This window comes from Dipodomys spectabilis, unplaced genomic scaffold (assembly GCF_019054845.1).
Source record: "Dipodomys spectabilis isolate Male_0828 unplaced genomic scaffold, ASM1905484v1 ptg000096l, whole genome shotgun sequence".
Lineage (NCBI taxonomy): Eukaryota > Metazoa > Chordata > Mammalia > Rodentia > Heteromyidae > Dipodomys > Dipodomys spectabilis.
Window position 1 is genome coordinate 5,932,444 of NW_024870773.1, and position 20,991 is coordinate 5,953,434.

General features: G+C 44.5%; 1 protein-coding gene across 7 annotated transcripts in view; it reads left to right on the plus strand.

Annotated features, from left to right (window-relative positions):
* Svil (supervillin) overlaps window positions 1-20,991 on the plus strand; it is a 211,603-nt gene that overhangs the window by 183,741 nt on the left and 6,871 nt on the right. For all 7 annotated transcript variants that reach the window (XM_042686010.1, XM_042686004.1, XM_042686008.1 and 4 more), the window contains 12 exons: window positions 13-168; window positions 920-1,056; window positions 2,101-2,248; window positions 2,368-2,513; window positions 4,909-5,084; window positions 8,766-8,910; window positions 9,581-9,857; window positions 11,718-11,869; window positions 15,161-15,266; window positions 16,583-16,790; window positions 17,772-17,905; window positions 20,168-20,323. In XM_042686010.1, the coding sequence (XP_042541944.1) occupies window positions 13-168; window positions 920-1,056; window positions 2,101-2,248; window positions 2,368-2,513; window positions 4,909-5,084; window positions 8,766-8,910; window positions 9,581-9,857; window positions 11,718-11,869; window positions 15,161-15,266; window positions 16,583-16,790; window positions 17,772-17,905; window positions 20,168-20,323 (1,941 nt within the window). The remainder of the gene's footprint in view (window positions 1-12; window positions 169-919; window positions 1,057-2,100; window positions 2,249-2,367; window positions 2,514-4,908; window positions 5,085-8,765; window positions 8,911-9,580; window positions 9,858-11,717; window positions 11,870-15,160; window positions 15,267-16,582; window positions 16,791-17,771; window positions 17,906-20,167; window positions 20,324-20,991) is intronic.

The window sequence follows — 20,991 nt, forward strand, 5'->3', positions numbered from 1 at the left end:
CTTCTCACCCAGTGTCCTCCAACTCCAACTTCTCCGAAGTGACTCTGGCAGGCTTAGCCAGTAAGGAAAACTTCAGCAATGTCAACTTGCGGAGTGTCAACCTGACAGAGCAGAATTCTAACAACAGCGCTGTGCCCTACAAAAAGCTGATGTTGTTACAGATTAAAGGTATTTCTGAGCAGCACAGGTGGGGCAGGGATGAGAGCGGGGTTTGGGGGGCATTGTGCATTAATCAGTTCTGTCTAGTCCCACTAGGAGTCCTGCCTGTACCCTTCCTTGCCTGTCAGAAACCCAGCATGCGAGCTTTCTGAGAATACAACTCTTACACCTAATCAAATCTCATGAGGCAGGAGATATGCTGCCCACTGGGGCTTTCAGAGGTCTTTAATGTGGCAAATCTGGAGTTAGAGTCAGGTCTCTTTTCTTCCTGCCTCTCAGCTTTTGCTCCCACTTCCTCTGGTCCCTCAGGTCCCCACACTGCCATGCAGACACTAGATGAGTCTGAAGACCTCAGACCACTCTCCACTCATGTCTCCTTGCTCAGATGAGCAGAGATTTTATGCTAGCCAGAGGGAGGAGGACACCAGGATGGAATCAAGAGAATGCAGAAGGAAATGAAATTTATGGGACTCTACTCTCTGCCCTTCCTCTGGACAGCAAGTGAGACACAAACACACCTGTTCACATGCTGTACAGTGACACTGTGACTAGTCCTAAAAAGGGAGATGTTCAACCTTAAGCAGGGGAAGTAATCACTAATAGTATCACGTGGCCCAGCTTAAATCCCTCTGCATGCCACGCAGACGTGGGAACTAATATTTGTAAACAGAAACCTTTAGAATTGGTAGTGTATAACTGCCATGCTTCCCACCTGCCTTGGGCCCCATGAGAAAGTGGTGATTCTGGGCCTTGTGTTCAGGAAGAAGACACGTGCAAACAAGGCTGGTGGAGCCTCGCGCCTCATCACTCAACAGCGGGGACTGCTTCCTTCTGCTGTCTCCCCAGTACTGCTTTCTGTGGGTTGGAGAGTTCGCAAATGTCATCGAAAAGGCAAAGGTGGGTGTCTGAGCAACTGCTTTTGTTGGGCCGGGTGCAGTGGCTTGTGCCTATAATCGCAGCTAGAATCCTACTACTACTATCATCCCTCTGTCTTCTCATTTGGAAGGTGGAGATAGGATTATGGTCCGAGGCCAGCTCCTACAAAAAGGTTAGCAAGGTCTTACCTGAAAAATAATGAAACCAAAAAGGGTTGAGGTCTGTGGTTCAAGTGGTGGGATCTTACCTTAGCAAGCATGACGTCCTGAATTCAAACCCATGGACCACCAAAATATTTTAGTTAACACTTCCATTATGCAACAATTATTTTTACTAGCTATCTGATCCTTACAGAGCTTCCTAAATGCCTAATGTTTTGTTCAAGTGACAAGAGACAGGTAGCCTGACTTTTCCTGAGCTTTTGTGACGTACTGATTTGGGATGCTTTAGTTAGTTCTGCTTTAGTTTATTCCTGCCCCAAATAAACAAGGAACCATCACCAAGCAAAGACCCTTTATCCTGGGAACCTATGAACTTTGCCACAAACCTGTATGAGAATCTCCTGGGGGTAGGTAGTTGTTTTAAGCTTCATATGTGAGCTATGGAACATGAAAAATCAAGAACTGTTTGCTCTAAAGAACTAGTACTTGTTCATATCAATTCCCTAAATGACATGTTCTTTCTTTTTTGTGCCAGTACTGGGCTTTGAATTTAGGACCTCCTGCTCACTCTTAGCTTTTTTCAATCAAGACTAGTACTCTACCACTTGAGCCACAGGTTCTCTTCTAGCTTTTTGCTGGTTAATTGAAAACTAGTTTTATAGATTTTTCTGTTCAGCTGGCTTTGTGTTCCTCAGATCCTGAGTAGTGAGGATTACAGGTGTGAACCACAAGTGCCTGGTTTACATTTTCTTGACTTTATTGAAAATACCCAACATCCAGAATCCCCCTGTGGTCACAAGACTTTCAGACACAAACCGTTTCTCTGCGCATTATGACATTTGCCACGTTTGCTTGGTACATGCCAGCTTACTTCCCCGGTCACAGCATTCCTCTCTCTTTTCAGGCGTCAGAACTAGCAACTTTAATTCAGACAAAGAGGGAGCTTGGCTGCAGAGCTACCTATATCCAGACCATTGAGGAAGGAATTAATACACACACTCATGCAGCCAAAGATTTCTGGAAGCTTCTGGGTGGCCAAACCACTTATCAATGTAAGAGCTTTCTATACTTAAGACTTGAACATCCTGTCTTAGCTCCCTTGGTTCATCTTTCTACACTAGCTCCTTTACCATGTCAAATGTGATGCTATCGTACTATTCTCACTCCACAGATGCTGGAGACCCAAAGGAAGATGAACTGTATGAGACAGCCATCATAGAAACGAACTGCATTTACCGTTTGATGGAGGATAAGCTTGTGCCTGATGATGACTACTGGGGGAAAGTTCCCAAGTGCTCTCTCCTGCAGTCCAGAGAGGTATGGAGATGCTCCCCAGGTCAGAGGCACCAGGACAGACCCCTAGAGCGTTCTTCCCAGAGCTGCCCAGCATAGCAGACAGTTAGTGCCCAATAGAAGTTATCTGGCTTTCTCACTGATTGTCCATCACTTCAGCTCTTATAGGATATCTGTGCGGGACTTCAAACCATTACTGCCTTCTACAATAGATGCATAGATGTTCCAGCTCTAACAGCTAGTCCCGAATATTGTCCAGAGGTAGTATGGATCATTGAGGGTGTGCAGATTTTAGACAAAATGTAAACACTACTTTGCCTTGTCTCTCTAATTTTCTGAAAAGATTTAAGTTTTTTTTCCAGTTAAGTTTCAGGAATAATAGATGCATGTGTATTTCAGTTATGGGCTTAACAAATTAATGTAGGGTTTTTTCCTCTTACTAGAGTAAATATTAATTTCCTACCCTTGCAATGGCCTTAAGTGCTGAGAAAATAAGTGGAAGAGAGTTGGCTGAGCATGATAGTACATGTCTGTAATCCCAGCACTCAGGAAACTGAAGCAGGACCATGAGTTTAAGGCCAAAGCTGGGTTACAGTAGTAAGACCCTATCTTAAAAAGAAACCAGGGAGAGGGAGAGAAAAGAAGGGAGAAAGGAAAAGAGAATGGGGTGATAGAGAGGAGTAATAAGGGGTGAATGGACATGCCATAATGAAAACCCTTACTTTGTACAATTATAATAATAATAATAATAATAAATAAACAAATAAATACAAATTTCATTGGATAGAAGCATATTTGAAAACACAATCCAAAACTAGATTGAATGTATGAGCATTTAAATGTGGGGAAAGGTTATCAAAAAAGAAATTGTGAGGAATAAAATTTAAAGACTGACCTCAAACCATGAGCCTCCCAATCTCTGCCTCTTGAGTATTTAGAGACATGAGCTATGTGCCAGTGGCTCACAATTACAACTAACCCTAGCTATTCAGGAGGCTGAGATCTGAGAATCACAGTTCAAAGCCACCCTGGGCAGGAAAGTGTGAGACTCATATCTCCAATAAACTACCAAAAAGCAAGCTGTGAAGCTGTGGCTCAAGTGGTAGAGCATTAGCCTTAAGCAAAAGGAAGCTCAGGGACAGCACATAGGCCACAAGTTCAAGCCCCAGGTCTGTACACAAACAAAAAAAAAGCCAAAGTACAGGCATGAATGACTGTACCTGGCTGGGTGTTTTTGTTTTTGTTTTTATAGTGCTGGGAAATAAACCTCAAAACTTGAGTTCACAAGACAAGGGCTCTTCCACTAAAGCCACACCCTAAGCCCTACAGAGTCATTTATTTATTTCATTGTATTTTATTGTTCCAATACTGGAGCTTAAACACTGAGGACCTTGCTTGGCTCTTTTTGCTCAAGACTGGTGCCCTACAAGTTGAGCCACACCTCCACTTCTGGCTTTTTGGTGGTTAATTGGAAATGAGAGACTTTTCTGCCTGGGCAACTTTGAACTACAATCCTTGGATCTCAGTCTCCTGAGTAGCTATAGATTGCAGACAAATGACACCCGTGTATCTGGCTCAGAAAATGAAATGAGCCTAGTTTAAAGTTAAGTAGAACTTAGACTGCTGGGAATGAAGGTAGAAAATATTCTAGGGGAAAAAAAAGAGTAGAAAGAAAGAAAAAAAACCCACAGGTGTGGAAGTGAGAACTAGCGTGATATTTTGGTACTCATTCAGCAACCTCTTAGGAATAAGCCTGTATTGTAAGTATGAGAGTAGTAAGATCGCTGCCCTTAAGCGTGGTAGAATTGTGCACAGAAGAGAAGAGATATTATACTCTTGTTCTTGATATGTATGCAATCGTCTGTGTACATGAAGTGAATGAATGAACACATGCCCTAGGGAGTAGAGGGGGTACACAAAGAAGCTAGGAGGTGTATTCAAATAGCTCTCTTATTAATCAGAAGCACATATCTTTTTGGCTTTTGTTTTTGTTTTTTGTGCCAGTCCTAAGGATTCAACTCAAGGCCTGGACACTATCCTTAAGCTTATTTACTAAAGGCTAGTACCTCTTGAGCCACAGCTCTACTTTTTGGCATTTTGGTGGTTCATTAGAGATAAGAGTCTCATGGACTTTCCTACTAGGGCTGGCTTTGAACTACCACCCTCAGATCTCAACAAACATGAGCCCACCAGCACCCACCTAATGAAAAGTTTGAAGTGGCTTGAGAGTTCAGAAGAGGAAATATGAAGCTGGAGCTTCAGGACAAGAAGTCTGGCTGACAAAGTCTCAGGCCCTTTTTCTGTATTGATTATCCTGCTAGGATTTATATCCTCACTACTTGGCTCAGTGACCCTAGAGACCAGATTCCTATTCAGCCCATCCTCAAAGTGGACCAATTATTTTCTGTCATCTCCCTAGGTCCTGGTGTTTGATTTTGGCAGTGAAGTTTACGTGTGGCATGGAAAAGAAGTCACATTGGCCCAACGGAAAATAGCGTTTCAGCTGGCAAAGCACTTGTGGAACGGAACCTTTGACTATGAGAACTGTGACATCAATCCTCTGGACCCTGGAGAATGCAATCCGCTTATTCCCAGGTACGCCTGCGGTCGCATGCAAAGCCCACGTGCGCACACTCCCTCTGCCAGCCTTAGTTCTTCCCAGTCACCCTCTGCTGCTCTTTAGAACAGAGATTGCAGTTTTGAAAAATGTTCCCTTGGCCTGGGAACATTCACAAATGTTTCTTGAGCTTTTCTTTCACTACAATCCTTGGATTTGAGCCATTTGAGCCATAGCCCTATTTCCAGCTCGCCCTTTCCTTCCCTTCCTTTCCTTTCCTTTCCCTTCCTTTCCCTTCCTTTCCTTTCCTTTCCTTTCCTTTCCCTTCCTTTCCTTTCCCTTCCTTTCCTTTCCTTTCCTTTCCTTTCCTTTCCCTTCCTTTCCCTTCCTTTCCCTTCCTTTCCTTTCCTTTCCCTTCCTTTCCTTTCCCTTCCTTTCCTTTCCCTTCCTTTCCCTTCCTTTCCCTTCCTTTCCTTTCCTTTCCCTTCCTTTCCTTTCCCTTCCTTTCCTTTCCCTTCCTTTCCTTTCCTTTCCCTTCCTTTCCCTTCCTTCCCTTCCTTTCCTTTCCCTTCCTTTCCTTTCCTTTCCCTTCCTTTCCCTTCCTTTCCCTTCCTTTCCCTTCCTTTCCTTTCCTTTCCCTTCCTTTCCCTTCCTTTCCCTTCCTGTCCCTTCCTTTCCTTTCCTTTCCCTTCCTTTCCTTTCCCTTCCTTTCCTTTCCCTTCCTTTCCCTTCCTTTCCCTTCCTTTCCTTTCCTTTCCCTTCCTTTCCCTTCCTTTCCCTTCCTGTCCCTTCCTTTCCTTTCCTTTCCCTTCCTTTCCTTTCCCTTCCTTTCCTTTCCCTTCCTTTCCTTTCCCTTCCTTTCCTGTCCCTTCCTTTCCTTTCCCTTCCTTTCCTTTCCCTTCCTTTCCCTTCCTGTCCCTTCCTTTCCTTTCCTTTCCCTTCCTTTCCTTTCCCTTCCTTTCCTTTCCCTTCCTTTCCCTTCCTGTCCCTTCCTTTCCTTTCCTTTCCTTTCCTTTCCTTTCCTTTCCTTTCCCTTCCTTTCCTTTCCTTTCCCTTCCTTTCCTTTCCCTTCCTTTCCTTTCCTTTCCCTTCCTTTCCTTTCCCTTCCTTTCCCTTCCTTTCCCTTCCTTTCCTTTCCTTTCCTTTCCTTTCCTTTCCTTTCCCTTCCTTTCCTTTCCTTTCCCTTCCTTTCCCTTCCTTTCCTTTCCCTTCCTTTCCTTTCCTTTCCCTTCCTTTCCCTTCCTTTCCTTTCCTTTCCTTTCCCTTCCTTTCCTTTCCTTTCCCTTCCTTTCCTTTCCTTTCCCTTCCTTTCCTTTCCCTTCCTTCCTTTCCTTTCCTTTCCCTTCCTTTCCCTTCCTTTCCCTTCCTTTCCTTTCCCTTCCTTTCCCTTCCTTTCCCTTCCTTTCCTTTCCTTTCCTTTCCCTTCCTTTCCTTTCCTTTCCTTTCCTTTCCCTTCCTTTCCCTTCCTTTCCTTTCCTTTCCCTTCCTTTCCTTTCCTTTCCTTTCCTTTCCCTTCCTTTCCTTTCCTTTCCTTCCTTTCCTTTCCTTTCCCTTCCTTTCCTTTCCTTTCCTTTCCCTTCCCTTCCCTTCCCTTCCTTTCCTTTCCTTTCCCTTCCTTTCCTTTCCTTTCCTTTCTTTTCCTTTTCCTTTCCCCTCCCTCCCTCCCTTTCTCCCTCCCTTTCTCCCTTCCTTCCTTCCTTCCTTCCTTTCTTCTTTCTTCTTTCTTTCTGGTAATTAAAGATAAGTCTCACACTTTGGTCTTCAGGAAAATGTTTATATTTAAGTTTTACTTTCTAAAATCATTCATTCATTCATGTAGAGTACTAGTCTTGAGCACAAAAGCTCAGTGCCCAGGCCCTGAGTTCAAGCCCTACAACCAACCAACCAACAAACAAACAAATAAGTAAATATAAAAAGGAGGAAACTACCTAGTTTATTGGGAGGCAGAGATCAGAAGATCACAGTTTGAGCCTGGCTCAGGCATAAAAGTTCAAGAGACTCCATCTTTACAACTGGCTAGTTGTTTACTACTGGGTAGCGGTTGTCCCAGATTCAGGGGCAGTACAGTGACTAAGCACAATGCATGCTTGTTATCCCAAGTATCATGGGGAAGCACAAGTAGGAGGATCACAGTCCATGCTAGCTGGGGAATGAAGCAAGACTCTACCTTGAAAATAACACAAAACAGGGTTGGAAGTATGGCCCAAGTGGTAGAGCATCTATCTAGCAAGCACAAGTCCCTGAGTTCAATTCCCAGTACCAAGGAGAAGTACCTTGTCCCTGGGAAGCCCTATAAATGAGGACCCCTCACCAGTACTACACCCTACATTCTGCAGTGAGTCTCCTACTCAATGCACTTCATTTCACGTAGGAGATGCTTTCTAAAGTGGAAGCCAGAGAAAATAAGCTATAAAAGGGTCTATAGTCCTAATAGCAAGTCTGCAGAGTAAGGTGTAGAAAAAGATTTCTTGACCTGGAGACCATAGCCCTTCAATGTAGTTGTAAACTTTCCTTAATGGTTGATATGTGATTGCTGAGATCCACTGGGGACTTGAGATGGAGGCATTTGGATATTTGCATGCTGTACTTCATCCTCATCTTCCATCGAAACATGCAGCCTCCTTCATGTGTTTTTACTTATAATGCCAGAAACTGTGGTCTTGACCAAGTAGGAGGTGATTGGAGACCAGGGCATAGCAGGGCACAGCATTGTAGCTGCTTTATCTGAGGTGACAGTGGCATCCTGGTCCCAGTTCACAGCCAGCACTGATTTGGAGGGAGAAGAAATACCTGCCTGTTAATTCTCAAAGCTGTGCGTTCTGTACAACGTAGTTCCTGAGCTTCTGCTTCTTTCTAATTTACCTGTGTTGGGGGCTAGGGGTGTGCTCAGTGGTAGAGCACTTGCTTAGCACTTGCTTAGTGAGCACTTGCCCTAGGATGCATCTTCAGTATCAAAATAAAATAAATCCCTTGTGTTCTTTGTGTGTGCATGTGCGCACGTGCGCGCGCACGTATACACACACACACACACACACACACACACACACACACACACAGAGTTCCTGAGGCTTGAACTTGGGGCCTCACATTCTCACCTGGTTTATTCGCTGAAGGTTGGTACTCTATCAAGTCACACCACTACTTTCAGCTTTTTGCAGTCTAGGGTCTAATGCCAACCCCAGGGACATCCCCAGGAAGAGCTTGCTAGAATGCAAGAGAAGCCCATACCACACACAGTTGCACTGAAGCACATCAGCTTCTCAGTACCAACCTTCACAAGGCTCCAGGCTAAAACCAACACAATATCACTTACTTGGTAAAATAAGGAGAAGCAAGTCATTTGTTCAATATGCCACTTTTTTCAATAGTCATGCATGAGTCTATGTGTGTGAGTGTGTGTGTGTGTGTGTGTGTGTGTGTGTGTGTGTGTGTGTGTGTGTGTGTGTGTGTTATTTAAAGGGTACTATCCTTTCTCTTTTTTTTTTTTTTTTGCTCAAGGCTAGCACTCTCCCATGGAGCCCACTGCGCCATTGCTTTAGGCTTTTTGCTAGTTAGATGGAGATTAGAGTCTTGTGGACTTTGCTGCCCAAGCTGGCTTTGAAACATGATCCTCAGATCTCAGTCTCTAGAGCAGGCAGGATTGCCTGACTGAGCCACCTCTGTCATAGTTTGTCTGTCATGTAGTCAAGATTCTTTTCTTCCCTACTCCGCTCTTGCAGAAAAGGACAAGGACGGCCAGACTGGGCGATATTTGGGAGGCTTACAGAACACAATGAGACTATTTTGTTCAAAGAGAAATTTCTCGATTGGACTGAATTGAAGAGACCTACAGAGAAGAACACCGGGGAACTTACCCCACAGAAGGTATGATAGTGACTAGCCTCAAACTTGGGCTTGGTTTGAGTCCCAATAAAAATGGCCATGATGGTAAAAGACTTCCCAGGGAGCATCCACTAAAACAGCAAAATAGTCTCAAGTACATTCTAGCATTTGTTGCTTTGCTTGTCAATATTCAGCCTCCCAAATTCTTTCCCCTAAATACAGCCTTCAGATACCCCAAGACAGTATGAAAGCTAAATCTTCACACTGTACTATTAATAATTGAATCAGGGCTAGGGTGTAACTCAGAAGTAAAGTGATTGCCCAGCATGCAAGAGGCTCTGAATTCCATTCCTAATACCACCACAAACAGCAAAAGATGACTATAACAACATTGAAGATGATAAGAAATGACTAAGTAGCTGAGCCCTGATGGCTCCCACCTATAATCCTAGCTACTCTGGAGGCTCAGATATAAGGATCTCTGTTCAAGGCCACCCCAGGCAGGAAATTCCATGAGACTCTTATCTCCATTTAATCATCAAAAGGCTAGAAGTAGAGCCGTGGCTCAAGTGGTAGAGTGTCAGCCTTGAGGGGAAAAGCAAAGCTCAAGAATAATAACCAGACCCTGAGTTCAAGCCCCAGTACCAGAACAACAACAACAACAACAAGACTAGGATCAGAAGCAACTGAATGCTTGCATGTTTCCTTGTAGGAAGATCCCAGAGCGGACATCAAGCCATGTGATGTGACACGGATGGTGGCGGTGCCCCAGGTGACAGCCAGCACTATACTGGACGGAGTCAATGTTGGCCGTGGCTATGGCCTGGTGGAAGGGGAGGACAGGAGACAGTTTGAGATTGCCAGTGTCTCTGTGGACGTGTGGCATATCCTGGAATTTGACTACAGCCGTCTCCCCAGACAGAGCATCGGGCAGTTCCATGAAGGTGATGCCTATGTGGTCAAGTGGAAGTTCATGGTGAGCACCGCAGGTTAGTGAGCGCTGACGTCGTCCTCAATGAGGGAGGCTGAAATCCAAGCACAGGGTTGGGACACTGTAGCAATCTAGCCCCATGCTCCTGAGGACCAGAGAGTGAACATGTCAGTGAGGAGGAAGGCAGAGTTCCTGACAGCCTGGCAGTGCTGATGTCCTCAGGTTCACTTCCAGAAAGCAAGCCTGCAATCAATGCTTGCTTCTCCACCGTCATGCCCAGCCCTGGCCCAGAGGTTTGCTAGGAAAACAGTGTTTGCCATGTGATTTTATGCTGCTTAGATAAATAATTAAATAGTACTTATTGTTGAGAGGCTTTAAACTGGAACCCATTAGTACACTGACACTGTAATACAGGGAAGAGTCATTCATTTTTGTGGTTTGTTTTTTTTGGGTGAGGGATTGTTTTGCTTTGGTTTTTTTTAATGTCAGTACTAGGGCATGCACTCAGGGTGTATGAACTCTCACTGGACTTGCTTGCTTGGGTGGCGCTCTACTACTTGGGCCACACCTCCAGACCAACATTTTGGTGGTTAATTGGAGACAGAAACTTGAAAGCTTTTCTGTCCAGGCTGGCTTTGAACCTCAGGATGACACCATGGCAGGCTGAAATAGTGGACTATGCCCCTGGCTGCCAGGAAGGTGACCTTAGTGTATGTTAGGGGTGGGGTCTTCTGACCTATAGACTGAAACTCTAGGAAACTAACTTTACAGCAGGTGGAGTTCCAAAAACACAAAAAGGGAGTTGTATGTTTACTAGAATAAACTACATTAAAGGGAATTCATTATTAGGGAATTCATTAGGTACATCTAAATTTTCCAAAACCTTCATAGACTATTTAATAGGAGATGATGGGAAATAATGACTTGACCAAACAACCTCTTCTAATACTTCTTCCCAAAGAACCCAAAGATGCTCATTACTAGCTTCCACAGTATCTTTATAAACAAGGTTACAACTTTTTTTATATGTTTTTTATTGTAAAACTACTGTACAGAGGGGTTACAGTTACATGAGTAAGGTAATGAGTACATTAAGGTTACAACTTTTTAAAACTCCAGCTGTCAAGAATAAGTTCAAAGCCTTCCAATTCCAGAGTATCCTTTTGGGAGCAAAGCAGAGTGATGGTATCTGCAGAGAATCCTCCCCTCATTTTTACTTCTTTTTTGTTCGTTATTTGAGGCAGCATCTTCCTAAGTAACACCTCCATCTAGCTAAGCCTCGGTGATGGACATGAAGCCCCTAGCCCTTTGAAAAGAGTGGTAGGTCAGCAACAAATCTGTTCCAATTCTGACTTAACTTGGAAACTTCAAAGCTGTCTACTTTTAAAACTAGAATAGTTTTTTTTAACAGTCTTAAGTGTTTCCTGTCCAGCTATCATGTTTAGTATTGTTTCTTCACCGCTAATCCTTTACCAGAGAGTGGCATAGTGTGGAAAGTGTGTGTATGTTAGTGTGTGTGTGTGTGTGTGTGTGTGTGTGTGTGAGAGAGAGAGAGAGAGAGAGAGAGAGAGCGCATGGTCCTGCTCTGTCAATCTGCATTTCTGCTGCTGTCACACATTTGGACAGGCTCTGTCTCCCTATCTAGGATGACAAGTTTCTCTCTGGGGATCCAGGGCCCCCTTTCAAGCAAGCATCTTTCTAATGTTTGGAGGTGTCAGTCAGCTGGGAGAGAGATGATTTTCTTTTTCTGCAGTGAGATTGATCTGCCTCTAGCTGTGAGCGGTTTCCCCTCAGCCCTGGACTCCGCAGCTGTTTCTGTACCTCGCATCCTCACAGCCCGTGGGGAAGTGGTGAGGGCTTCACTCTTCCTCTGGCTTCTCAGCTGCTTACCTTGCCCTTTGCCCTTCTGTGTTCACAGTGGGAAGCCGACAAAAGGGAGAGCACCCGATCCGAGTGGCTGGCAAAGAGAAATGTGTGTACTTCTTCTGGCAAGGCCGGCACTCCACTGTGAGTGAGAAGGGAACGTCAGCTCTGATGACCGTGGAGTTGGATGAGGAAAGAGGGGCTCAAGTAAGTCCAGGGCCTGGCCTGGTCCCTGATTCTAAGGAACAAAGATAGTATCATCCAGAGCCCCTGTGGTCCTGGTCCTGCGGGTTTCAGGCTCTGTCTCCTATCTTACACACAACCATCCATCCATTGCAATGATGAGCCACAAAGCAGGTGCAAATGGCAAATGGCCTGTGTTTCTGATAGGTCTCCACTTAACAGGCATTCAAGGAATTACACACAAAGCACAGTGATATCACTTGTAAAATTGGTACCGTTTGTTTGGCTTTTTTTGTTTTAGTTTTTGTTTTCGTTTTGTCAGTTGTGGGGCTTGAACTCTGGGCCTGGGCGCTGTCCCTCAGCTCTTCTGCTCAAGGCAAGTGCTCTACCACTTGAGCCACAGTGCCACTTCGGTTTCTGGTGGTTAATTGGAGATAAGAGTCTCATGGGCTTTTCTGCCTGGGCTGGCTTTGAACTGCGATCCTCAGATCTCAGCCTCCTGAATAGCTAAGATTATAGGCGTGAGCCACCAATGCCCAGCTTGATAGAGATTTTCAAACTAAAAGGTCCTGAGTTGTCAAGGACCTAGCAGGATGGGCACCCTCACACCACATGCTTCCCATGAATATAAGCAGAACAGCCATGCTGAAGTACCTTAACAGCACTATCAGGACTTAGAGTTCCACTTATACAAGTTTACCTGAAGTTACTATCACAGATGGAAATAGAGACAAATCAGCAATATTCTGATGGATTGGAAAACCAGTCTGTATGACTTTTCTAGAATATGGGAGATCATGTCACCTCTCATTCAATACCATACTCTGTAATCTAAGGAAACTCCAGTGGCCCCTTCACAGATGGCCATCCACACTGCTCCATCTTCCTCTTCTTCCTGCTACTACCCAGCCTGCTCTTGGCCCCGTGCAATGGCTCTCCTGGCACTTCAGGCCCTGTGTGACATTCTACCTTGAGAATATTTTCTGATGTACAGAGGTGCAGAGGTATATAGCTCTCAGCCTCTTAAGGTGTTCTGTTCAAGTGTCACACCCCCATTTCATCCAGTTTCTCCTCTTTTCCTCTCACTCTGTTCCTTTCCTACATTCTATGTTTTCACAGCACTTTCCAGCACCTAAAATTACATAATACTATTATTATCCACCCTCCTAACAAGCAAGAAAGAAATTATGGCTCTCTTGGTCTTATAGTTCCAGAGCCTATGCAATGCTTGGCAGCTATTTCAAAGTTTTTTCTAAACATTTCTTTTTTAATTTTTGGATACCTTATAACACATGTTCCATCTGCTAGCACCAGTTCTCAGGAGTTGACTCTAGACTGCCTGGAAACCATGACACCACTATGAGCAGATATATTTTACTTCCTTAGATGAGAGTTGGCCTTCTTGGATGAGGGAGGAGAACAAAGAAGATTTTTCTAGAAAGAGAGCCACATTTATTCAGTCTTCTTGTTTTCACAACTAATCATCTTCCCTTAAAAAGATGATAATACATATTTTTTACCTAGATCATATTTTAGAAATAGTTGCTAGCAATAGTTGCATTTTTGTTTATTCCTACTAGTTGGTAATTTCCGCCGTCTCTGGGTATATATGAAGGCTGTATGTGAATGGGTTTTAATCAGGCCTTCACAAGTACCCTTACCCAGGCTCCTGTGGCTCATACCTGTAATCCTAGCTACTCTAAAGGCTGAAATCTGAGGATCAAGGTTTGAAGCCAACCTGGGAAGTGAAGTCTATAAGACACTTTTCTCTAGTTAACCACCAAAAAGCTGGAAGAGGGGCTGTGGGACAAGTGGTAGAACACTAGCCTTGAGGGGAAATAAAAGGGATAATGCTCAGGCCTTGAGTTTAGTCCCCAGGACTGGCATCAAAAAAAAAAAATAGGAAAAGAAAAAAGCATCCTTAGAGTTTGGAATCTTCATTTCTCTGCCTTGAGCATTTCATTTTTTGTTGCTTCAATGAATGGAAAATCATGGTAGAACAAGAAACACGCTACAAAATGGCACATGGTTATACAAAACATGCCCTGGGGTAGGTAAGTTGGTACATGATGAGAAATTCTGCTTACCTTTCTCTTCACCAACTGCCAGCTCAACACATCATCTGCTCGTGGAGGGAAAACTTCCTGTCAAAGCTGACTCAGCTCTAATGTTCCTCAGCTCCCTGAGAAAGGGAGTGTGTGAACGGGGAAGGCAGTGAGAGGCACACTGCCCTGTAAGCAGAGTGCTAGAAGGAGGTGTATTAGCTTTCTGTTGCTGTAACAGAACTCCAAGACAATCAGCTTAAAAAGAGAGGTTTATTTTGGTTCATGGTTTCAAAGGTTCTGCTCCATCATTGGTTGGCTGAGTTGCTTTTAGGTCTGAGGTAAGGAGTCACGTCATGGCAGGAGCACAGGGATGAACAAAACTGCTTACCTCATGACGGGAAGTAAAAGAAAGAAAGGAAGGAGCTGGGGGCTGGCCCTCCCTACCAGGGCATGCCCTGTTTGACCTAGAGACCTCCTCCTAGCTCCACCTCTTAAAGGTTCCACAGCTACCCCATAACATCTTGCAAGGCACTGAGCCTTTGGAGGACATTTAAGATTAAAATTATAAAGTACACTTCCCCAGAGTTCCTAAGGAGACAGCGATTAGCCATTCTCACTACTGAGTGGTGTGCCTTCTTTAAAATTGTCTTTAATCATGTTACATGCATTCCCCAGAAAAATGTGTGTGTGTGTGTGTATGTGTGTGTGTGTGTGTGTGTGTGTGTGTGTGTGTGTGTGTGTGTGTGTGCGCACATATGCTGGGGCTTGAACTTTGGGCCTTGCAGCATTCTTGCTCAGCTTTTTTGCTCAAGACTGGACCACTTCCACTTGAGCCACAGCTCCACAGCTAGCTTTTTGCTGGCTAATTGGAGGTAAGAGCCTTGTGGATTTATCTGTCCAAGCTGACTTCCAACTGGGATCCTTAGGTCTCAGCCCCCTAAGTAACTAAGATTATAGTCACGAGCTACTAGAGCCTATTAAAATACAAAAATGTCTGAGAAGAATATTCAGTGGCAGAATAATAATATATGATGAAAATACAGAAAAGGCAACAGAAAATAACACTCCTACTTTCACCAAGGATTAAGTATCTATCTGAAAAATGAGACTACACACGTGAATTTTATTGGTGCTTGTTTAGTTCATAGTATTACCACTGGCTTTTGTGCATATGCCTAGGTAGATTTCAGGTTTGCTACAACAAACAGTATTGTTTCCATGACCTAGAAGCCCATACCCCTGATCTGTCTTCATGTGTTTAAACTTGAAGGTCCAGGTTCTGCAGGGAAAGGAGCCCCCCTGTTTCCTGCAGTGTTTCCAGGGTGGAATGGTTGTGCACTCTGGGCGGCGAGAAGAGGAAGAAGAAAATGTGCAGAGTAAGTCACTTTTTATTTTGTTTTGTTTGTGGTGCTGGAGGTCAAACCTACAGCTTCATTCATGCTTTGCAAGCATTCTACCACTGAGCTACATCCCCCAGGCCCACTGAGTCAATTTACTGGAATTCTTTGTGTGCATTTATGAGTGTGTTGTCTGTGTGTGTGCATGCACATGTGGGGGGGGGGCAGAGACAGAGACAGAGAGAGAAAGAGTTAGTACTGGAGCTTGAGAGAGAGAGACAGAGACCGAGAGAAAGAAAAAGAAAGAGAGAGAAGAGAGGAGAGAAAGAGTTGGTACTGGAGGCTGAGTTCAGGGTTGGTTCCCTAGCTTTATCCCTCAAGGCTGGTTCTACCACTTGAGCCACAGCTCCACCTCTGGCTTTTGGGGAGATTCATTAGAGATCAGAATCTCTTAGACTCACCTGTCTAGGCTGGCTTTGATTGTTAGTTCTCAGCCTCCTGAATAGCTGGGATTACAGGTGTGACCCACCAGCACCTGGCTCCTGGAATTTTTTTTTTTAATTTTTTTCCTGGGATAGGTATTGTTACAAGTAAGAGGATTTACAGTAACTCTATCTACACCTGCTGTGGTTTGCCATGAAAGGGGGCTAATGTTTTCCTGAGAAATCAGCTTTACAGGGAGTGCATAACTTCTTCCCCATCCAGCAAAATTTCCTTTGGATCCACCTTTGCATGTAGAGTACTAGAAGGCTCCTTCATCTTGCAGAGAATCCTGGCCATGGCTCTGGCTATGCTTTTTTAGAAAATATAAGAAAAAATATGGATCATCTATTATAAGTTATTTCCTTTTATTAGCTAACAGCTGAAAAGACTTTAGAGCCTTAGGACTAACTATAAATTTTGTGCCAGGTGCCAGTGGCACACACCTATAATCCTAGCTGCTCAGAAGGCTGTGATCTGAGGATCACAGTTCAAAGCCAACCCAAACAGGAAAGTTCATGAGACTTTCACCCACCAATTTCCCCTACTCCTCCTGGCCAAAAAAAAAGAGCTGTAAGTGGAATTCTGGTTCAAGTGGTAGAGCCCTGGCCGTAAGCAAAAGAAGTTTAGGGACAGTATCATGGCCCTGTGCATCATGAACTTTTGGCACCCCGGTTCTAACTCCAGAGAGACTTGCTTTCTGGGAGGAGCAAATGCTCCTGACTTGAGGCTTTAGCTCGGGGGTCTCTGTGGTCTCTTTTAGTCTGATGGGCCATGGCTACCACTGACTGTCCAGGATCCTCCCCACCCTCCAAGGGCAGCTCTTCCTGCCCCTGACTCAGGTCCTAACTCTGTGCTGCTGCTGCCCCCTGCAGGCGAGTGGAGGCTGTACTGCGTTCGGGGCGAGGTGCCCATGGAGGGGAATTTGCTGGAGGTGGCCTGCCACTGCAGCAGCCTGAGGTCCAGGACTTCAATGGTGGTCCTCAACGTGAACAAGGCCCTCATTTACCTGTGGCACGGATGCAAAGCCCAAGCCCACACGAAGGAGGTTGGGAGGACCGCAGCAAATAAGATCAAGGAACAGTGAGTGCTATGCCTATGTCTATGGCAGGCTTTCCAGGAAGGGTGTAAAAGGCTAAAGCAAGAGGACTGCATGGCACCCAGTGTGCTTACAGTGACTTCAGCAAGGGATGGTGGTGGATGTAGGTCAGGGTCTCTGCCATTCCACCTAGCATGCATCTTAGCCAAGACCTCTAGATGTCTGCTTTCTGAGAAAAAGACATTGAGCCAGTTGTGATAATGCATGCCTGCAGTCACCCGAGCTTTACTCAGGAAGCTGAAGCAGGAGGATTATGTGAGCCCAGGAGATAGAAGCCAGCCTAGACAATATACTAAGACCTTCATCTTTCAAAAGTAAAATAAAAATTAAAAAGGCAATTTGTATCATGTCTATAATCCCAGCTACCTGGGAGGCAGAGATCAGAGGATCAGAGCTCAAGGTAAGCCTGGATGGAAAAGTTAATAGGACCCTATCTCAAAGATCAAACTAGGCAGGGTCGTGTGTGTGTGTCTATTATCCCAGCTATGCAGGAGGTAGAAGTGGAAGAACTGTGGTCCCTCGGCCAGCCCAGGTACAAAGTGAAGGTCCTAGGCTGGAGCTGCTCTCCTGGTTTCTCACTCAGACCAGTGAGAGCAAAGAAAACAGCAAAGTACTCACTCACAATTTATTCAACAAGTGTATTTATTAAACACCTACCTCGAGCCAAGCATAGACACAGGGCAGAGGGACTCAACAGTGAATAAACCAAGTCTTTCTCCCTGTGAAGTTCATGGTCTAGCAGAAAAGAAGGCGTAAAAGATATTGTGCTATGTATAAGATAGATGCCGTTGTACATTCATCCCTGGAAACAGGCCAAACCCTTTCTTCCAGCACTGGGGCTTATAAATTACAGAATGTCTTCACTGGCTAGGAAAAATTGCTCTGCATCAGAAAAGAGAGGAATTGGGGGTGATCCAGAGATTCCGCTTTGAATGCTTAACACTTTCTGTGCTCCTCCCATGCAGGTGTCCCCTGGAGGCAGGTTTGCACAGCAGTAGCAACGTGACGATACATGAGTGTGATGAAGGATCTGAGCCCCTGGGGTTCTGGGAGGCCTTAGGAAGGAGAGACAGGAAAGCATACGATTGCATGCTTCAAGGTAATACCATAATCCATAGCCTTCCACCTGCGCAAAGCATTCACTCGCTAATTTATCTATTATTCAGCATGTGCTACATATATCACACAATGAACTAAACCAAGGGTAGGGCATCAAAAGTCTCCAAATGCAATGAGGAAGCCAAATATTCTATTGAGTGTATTAAGTAAGTGGCAGCACTAAGGAAGAAGATTGAGCATAGGAAGAGGATTTGTTGTATTATTCCACCAGGAAAAGGTATACATGGCTCTATGAAAAAGATCATATTTGCACAGGGCTTTGGAAGTTGGTATGACTTCAAAGGAGAGAATGAACAATAACAGAACCTGTGGAATCATGGGCTAGTCAGCTTGGCTAGTAGCCAGTGGACAGGCCAGCACGAACAAATCAAAGCCAGGTTACAGAGGGCCTGGAACTCAAGGCCAGAAGTCTTGGACCCTATCGAGGGCTCTGCCATTCACAGAAGTCACAGGAGGAAGGGGCCAGTAAACACTAGTAAATTCTTCATGAATGAGGAGCTCATGAAAATTGCCAGTGGCCTGTGAACTTGGAATATAAAATTCACAGATAAGAGTACAGGGATGGTCACTGAGTGCCATTACTATGAATCTGCTGAGAGGTGGCAGTTGAAGTTGGTAGACCTGTGCTTGAAGCTGTAGCTCTTAACCTTTCTGGGACTTGTAGGTCCCTGAGAGAAAGTGAGGGACAGTCCATAGAAAGGGGCAGAAGTACAAAGCTCATGCCTGTAATCCTGACTACTCTGGAGGCTGAGATCAAGAGATTCAGAGTTTGAGGACAGCCTGGACAGAAAAGTTTGCCAGACTCCCATCTCAAAATAACCAGCAAAAAAGCTAAGCTGGAGGCATGGCTAAAGTGTAGAGAGCCAGCCATGCAGTCAAGCCAAATGAACATGAGGCCCTAAGTTCAAACCCCCAGTATGAAGTAAATAAATGAATGCAACCCAGTGTTATATTATCTGCTCACTCACTTTATTATGACTAAAAGCCCAAGTCGTTAATATTTAGACCCTGAGTGGTTGCTGACATTCCTTGAATACATGTTGTCTGCTAGCAAACAGGCTTCATAATAGTTGGGAGTGGAATAATTTCCATAATGATGCAATATGAATAACAAAATAATCACATTTATTCCTAATTAGGGTAGATTTTTAGATATCAAACTTCTGTGCTAAAGTTTTGTGTGTTTCAGCATGTGTCCTCAGAGCATTTCTGCTAAGTGTTATTCCTACCAGCTATGAATGAAACTACATTCCCAACATGGCCACAAATGTATTCACCTTTTGCTAATAATCAATAAATAAATTGGGAAAAGGAAATAACTAAGCATTGTTATAATATCGCTTGTTAATTATATGTACTAGGAAATACTTTGTATGTGTGTATCTATGTGTATATGACTGCATACATGTGTGTGCAAATGTATGCACATATACTTTTTTTGAGGGGGGTCCGGTTGTGAACTCTGGGCCTGGGCACTGTCCCTCAGCTCTTCAGCTCGAGGCTAGCACTCTACCACTTGAGCCACAGCACTACTTCTGGCTGTTTTCTTTTTGCTTATGTGGTGCTAAGGAATCAAACCCAGGGCCTCAGGCATGCAAGGCAAGCGCTCTACCACTGAGCCACCTTCCCAGCCCGCACATATACATTTTTAGCCACTGGTATTTCAGCGTTGATGAATATTTTATTTGTTCCCTTTGAACATTTTATTGAGGTATTTTGAGGTATTTTTCTTTTCCTTATATACCTTCAGCTATTAACTAATTTCTAATAGTACAGCTTTTAACTAATGTCTAATAGTAGAGCTATTAACTAATTTCTATTTTACAATTGTTCCCCATTTTGTTTCTTGATTTTCCACTATTGACGTTTTTTGTACTGTGATTTTTTATTTTTCATAATTAATGCCTAAGTCTTTTCTCTCCTGATTACTTCTTTTATCATTGCAATGATACAAGCTTTCCCCTGTGTGGAGATGTAATAATAAAATTCCCCCCAAACCCTCCCTGTATAACTGCTGTAAGTCCTGCAGCTCAGTGGTTGAGCACTTGACTCACATGCACAAGGTACTGGGTTCCATCCCCAGCACTGCTAAAAAAAAATAATAATAATGCTTTCCCCATCTACACTTACATGAATCCTAGCCATGTTTCCCTGACCTTGTGAATTAGGCCCTATTTTCCCCTTGGCCCATCTGGCATATGATCATCTGTTGTCTTCAGCCTTGTTTTCTTTTCTCTCTCAGATCCTGGCAGTTTTAACTTCGCACCCCGCCTGTTCATCCTCAGCAGCTCATCTGGGGATTTCTCAGCCACGGAATTTGTGTACCCTGCCCGAGCTCCCTCTGTGGTCAGCTCTATGCCCTTCCTGCAGGAGGACCTGTACAGTGCACCACAGCCAGGTGAGGCCTGCGAGGCCTGCAGGGGCCCAGCTTGGCCTGAGCACCTCCCCTGTAGTCTGTGTACATTAGTAGTCACTGCAGAGCATTGGCCCATTACATCATTCCACCCTCCATGTACCGAAAAGGGAAAGAGTATGAAGTCATATTTTATAGTTTCAGGCCATGAGGCTCAGTTACTTCCTGCGCCCATAGACCACATTAGTATGGTGAGAACACCAACATCAGAATGGACCTTGGCTCCGCTGCTAGGCTTCCCCTCAGACCTCATAATCCTCAGCCAGCTGCCCTTGCTCTAGCTGCCATGATTGCATTTGAAACATAAAAGAAAAAAACAAAATGGAACTGGATAACTTGAGAAGGGTAAGGCTGGGGGAGCAGGGAGAATGGGGAGAATGATAGAAGGGGTGACATTGATTGAGACGCTGCACTCATAAATTGATATGTTGAATTGAAAGCCCTTGTACAACTACTTGAAGGTGATTTTTTTTTAAATGAGAGGATAGGAGAGAGAGACTGTGTTGTCCAGGGATCTTCTGATTATCAGATAAAGCAGGAACTTTCCCAGAAGCCCTAGTAGACCTCTGTTTATGTCCCATCTACCAGAGTTTGTCACATGGCCACCCCAGCTGCAAAAGCGAATGGCTAAGGAGTAGGGATGGGACATTTTC